Source organism: Verticillium alfalfae, genomic scaffold (assembly GCF_000150825.1).
Source record: "Verticillium alfalfae VaMs.102 supercont1.12 genomic scaffold, whole genome shotgun sequence".
NCBI classification, from domain to species: Eukaryota; Fungi; Ascomycota; class Sordariomycetes; order Glomerellales; family Plectosphaerellaceae; genus Verticillium; species Verticillium alfalfae.
In genome coordinates this window covers 746,314-750,673 of record NW_003315027.1, presented here as the reverse complement: position 1 = coordinate 750,673, position 4,360 = coordinate 746,314, and the positions used below count along the sequence as shown (strand labels likewise).

At 65.2% G+C, this 4,360-nt stretch overlaps 2 protein-coding genes across 2 annotated transcripts in view; both read right to left on the bottom strand.

Annotated features, from left to right (window-relative positions):
* VDBG_08463 (TPR repeat-containing protein) overlaps window positions 1–2,386 on the bottom strand; it is a gene marked incomplete at both ends in the record, with an annotated part of 3,848 nt that extends 1,462 nt beyond the window's left edge. The window contains one exon of the mRNA XM_003001372.1: window positions 408–2,386. Coding sequence (XP_003001418.1) covers window positions 408–2,386 — 1,979 coding nt within the window. The remainder of the gene's footprint in view (window positions 1–407) is intronic.
* A 384-nt stretch (window positions 2,387–2,770) lies between these two features.
* The window catches only part of VDBG_08462 (GYF domain-containing protein), a gene marked incomplete at both ends in the record, with an annotated part of 4,781 nt that continues 3,191 nt past the window's right edge, over window positions 2,771–4,360 (bottom strand). Inside the window, 3 exons of the mRNA XM_003001371.1 lie at window positions 2,771–3,096; window positions 3,157–3,844; window positions 3,912–4,158. Coding sequence (XP_003001417.1) covers window positions 2,771–3,096; window positions 3,157–3,844; window positions 3,912–4,158 — 1,261 coding nt within the window. The remainder of the gene's footprint in view (window positions 3,097–3,156; window positions 3,845–3,911; window positions 4,159–4,360) is intronic.

The following is a 4,360-nucleotide window of genomic DNA, read 5'->3' as shown; positions in this document are numbered from 1 at the left end:
TTTTTTTTTTTTTTTTTTTTTTTTCTCCCCCCCCCCCCGGTCTGCTTACTTTCTCTTTTCCTCTTTTTTCGCCCCCCCCCCCCCCCCCCCGCCCCGCGGGAAAAAAAAAAAAAAAAAAAAGTTGGGTCTTTTTTTTTTTTTTTCTGAAGACCGCGGAGGGACGGGGCCCGCAACGCCGGGGCCCGGCTCCGGGCAAAGGACCTCCCCCCCCTCCATAAAAAAGCCCCCCGCCGTCGGGGGGGTTTTTTTTTTCTTTTGGGGTCGCCCCGCGCCGCCGCCCCGGCCGCGTGGAAAAAAGGCCCACCCCCAGATTCCCCTTTGCCCTCCTCCCTCCCCGCCGCTGCCGCGTCCCGACTCGTCGTCCAGCCGGGGGGGGGGGGCTGCCGTGGCGAAGCCAGAGCGCAAACCTCGGCCCAGAGGGCGGAGACGCTTGAAGATCTCGAGGGCCAGACACAAGGGAGCCGACGTGAGCCCACGAGTAGGCGAGCTCGGACTCGAGGTGCCAGCGTGGCGGAGACGCGAGCGCGTGGATGTACTGCAGGCGAACATGGGCGGGCGCCGAGTCGGTGGCTTCAGCGGCGCGGAAGAAGGTCGTCGGCTTGTCAGCGTCGGGCTGCTCGGGTGCTTGGTCAGGCGCCGTGACGGCGATCGCTGGCACGTCTGCGTCGTCCTTGTTCTCCTCCTTCTCCTCGGCCTCGGCCTCGGCAGGCTGCTCCGTGTCAACGACGACCTGGTCGACAACAGCCTGCATCTGCAGCACGCCCCGCTCGATGGTGCGACTCCTGTGCATCTCGATCCTCGACCGCACGAGCAGCGCCTGCGTGTAAATCTGCCAGTTGGTCGACTTCTCCGAGACGACGCGCACGGCATACGGCAGCACCTCCTCCGACGTCAGCGTGTCGACGGGCGAGAAGGAATCCTTGAGCGTCGCCTCGGTCAACAAGATGATCTGGTCGAGGGGCGCGAGCTGCGGCTGGTCATCAGGCTTGATATCGACGAGCGCAGCGGGCAGCGTGGCGGACTTGGCGGCATCCCCGTCACGGCCCTCGGAAAAGTCAATCGTCTCCAGCAGCGTGTCGTCGTTGAGAGCGAGGGCATCGGGCTTGGCCTCGACATCTGCGTCGTCCTCGTCAGCGACCACCGTGGCCTCGGCCTCGTGCGCGGCACTGCGCGCCAGCACGACAAGCTGACTGATGCTCTTCTCCTGGAACCGCGTCCTCTTGCCCAGGGCACCCGAGAGCGCAAACTCGAACCTGTTGAGCCTGGTCGCCTCGGCCAGGGCCTCACGCGCCTTGTCGTCGCGCCCCAGCATGATCCACGCATTCGCCGCCTCGAGCAGGAACTGTACCTTGTCCTGACGTCCCCACGCCACGTCCTCGGCGGCAGCGAGCGCCCAGACATCGTCATCGTGGCCGTCGCCAAACAGCTGTTGGCGCACGCGCCCCAGCGACGCCGTAACCGTCTCGGCGAGGGAAGGCACGTCGATCCACTGCGACGTCTTGGCAAAGGACGCGCCAGATAGCGACGGCTGGGCCAGGAGGCGGTAGTGCCAGACGGCGAGGCGCAGGCGCAGCCACGCGAGGGAGATGGTCGTGGCGGCGTCGAGCGCGAGCGGCGCCGTCTCGGACAGCGTCGTGACAGCGGCAGCAACGACGCGGCGCGCAAAGGCAAAGAGCTCAATGTGCGGAATATGGGCGTAGGGGGCCACGCCGTCGACTTGGAGGTCGACGAGACAGGCCCTGCGCAGCGTCTTGACGTCCCCGTGGCCGGCGACGAAGAGGGCCGTCACAGGCTTCGCGTTCTCGAGAACGGGGCCTGTGACGTTGGACTGCAGAAAAGCGTTGAGGGCGGCGACGGCGATGGTCAGGGATTCCTGCTCGTCGGTGAGGGCGGCGACGGCGATGGTCAGGGAGTCCTGCTCGTCGGTGTGGGCGGCTGGCTCGGCGTGCGGCGTCGCCGTCTTGAGGGACTGGGTGAAGGCCTTGATGAGGGTCTTGGCCGGCTCGGACGAAAGCACCTCGACGTACGAGCCGGCTGCCACCTTGGCGGCCAAGCCCTGCGGCGTCGCTGTTGATGGTTGGGCGACGGCCATGGCTATGGTTGCCCAAGGTTGCTGCTGCTGCTGCTGCTGCTGCTGCTGCTGTGTGACTGAAATGACCCCGCGATGGTGATGATGGTGGTGATGGCTGCCCCGCCTGGTCGGCGTGAGGGAGCCTGGAAGATGAGGAAATGACACGGAAGACGGCAAAAGAAAAATAGCAGTAGGCCTCTCCTGGGTATCAAGAACTGTCTTCCCAATGTTCAAGCAGCCTGCAGCTGAACTGGTGGCACGGCGGATGGAATGGATGCGAGGTTGACGGACTGGCGAAAGAAATGTCATGTCCATTTCATGGTGGGGGCGGGGCTCTTTCTCTTTCCACACAGAGTTTTAATTCGCTGACCTAAGCATCTTCACCGAGTCTCAGCGGTTCACCGAGCCTCACCGCGCTTCCACGGATCCGTCCTCTTCACCTACGGATATCAGGATCAAATCACAAGAGGAATCCATGCATGCTGTCCATGCATGCTGTGTTCAACAGTGGACTGCCTACTGACTGTGCCATGCTCGCTTGACAGAGTACAACGCTGACGCTGCTGGCGTGGCATGTTCTTCAACCATGTCCTCAACAGACAATCATCCGCTCTCCCTCCATACAAGTACACGAGCTGTCTCAAACAGCACCTCTGCTGCCACCTCCCGCTCCATGCTCCTCATGGGCCTCATCGTGCCTCATTTCTTCGACCCCTTCTTGCGTCCCGACACAACCTTGAACGCGGCACCCTGCATGTTCGTCTCGGCCGTCGGAGCGCCCGCCTCCTTGGCGCCGCTCTTCTTGGCGACCTCGCTCCACCCGCTGCTCGACGCCGCCGTCTTGCTCTCGCCGCCCGCCGACGTCGGCTGCTTCTCGACGATGCCCTGGTCGGCCCGCCTCTTGCGCCGCACAAACTCCTCCGCAAAGTGAGCGCCATTCATAGTTTTGCTGTTCGCGTAGATGGCGTCCGCAATCACCGACGTCTCCGCCGGCAGGATCATGAGCATGGCGGCAAATGTGTCGACTGCATCGATTGGTTAGCATGCGTTCTCCTTCAGTTCGCAGATTCAACAGGTCAACTCACTGTCCACGCCGTGGATGCCGCCCCGCGTGAGCTCCCGGTTGAGCCACTTGTTGAACTCGTCCATGGCCGCGTCCGTCTTGCCAGCGGCCACACTGACGCTGCTGGCGACGGGCCGCGTGACCACGGGCTTGGGCGTCGACGACACGGGCTTGACGTTGGTCGTGCTGACCGAGCGCACCGGCGACTGCGCGACAGCCACGCCGCCCGGCGCTTGACCTTGCCGCCGGCACCGACGGTCGCTCAGCCGGGGCCGACGGGGGCGCCGGCAGCAGCAGCAGGAGCACCCTGCTGCGCGAGACCCGGCGGCTTGCGGCAACCGGTGCGAGCGAAGATCGGCGTAGGCTTTGCCGCGGCCGAAACAAGCCTCGACTGCACGGGGCGGCAGCGCCTTCTCCTTGCGTGCTCCTCTTCGGCGCTGAATGTCGGCCAGCGTCTTCTGCTTGAGCGTCAGGTTGATGCCGGGCGCCGACCTTGACCGGTCCGGGCTTGGTCCACGGGCTGGCGGCAGCCACGGCGCGAACCGTTGCCCCAGGTGCTCGTGGTCGGCAGGCCCGTGGCAAGGGCCGTGGCCTTCTCGCGCTCGCGGAGTGAAGCGGCCTCCATCTCGAGAGCCTGCTTGCGGGCGGCGGCGGCGGCCTCCTCGGCCTTGGCAGCAGTGCGCGCCTCCATCTCCTGGATCTCCTTGAGGCTGGGGTCCTCGGCTCGACCAGCGTGGCCTCCTTGGCCCAGGGCGCGAGGGGAGGGGGCTCACTCACAGAAGACGTGTCAGGCGTGCCGCTCTGCGAGCGGTTGTACTGCTCGGGGAGGCCCGACCGCACCCTCTGCGCCGTGGGAGCGGGGAGAGGCGTGCCGGACTGCGGGATGGGCGGCGGGAACGGCATGGGCAGGCCAGAGGTCGCCGACTTAGCAGCGGCCGCCTGAGCCTTCTGAACTTGCTGCGTCAGCGAGAGGAGCTGGGCCCTCGTCGATTTTCCTGCTCGGTCAGCTTTGGGGGGGGGGGGACTGCTCAACGACAGCAGCGTCGGGGGTCCTCGATGCTCTGGTGGGGGAGGTCGGCCTGCGCCGCGGCCCTCTGCTCCGCGCGGTCGGGGGGGGAACGGAGGCCTTCAAACTCTTTCAGGCGTTCACGAAAACCCTCCGCATCTTCTGCGGAGCTGCTCGGGGCCCGGCAGGTTAACGGCCTACGGGTTTTTCGTTTCCCCTG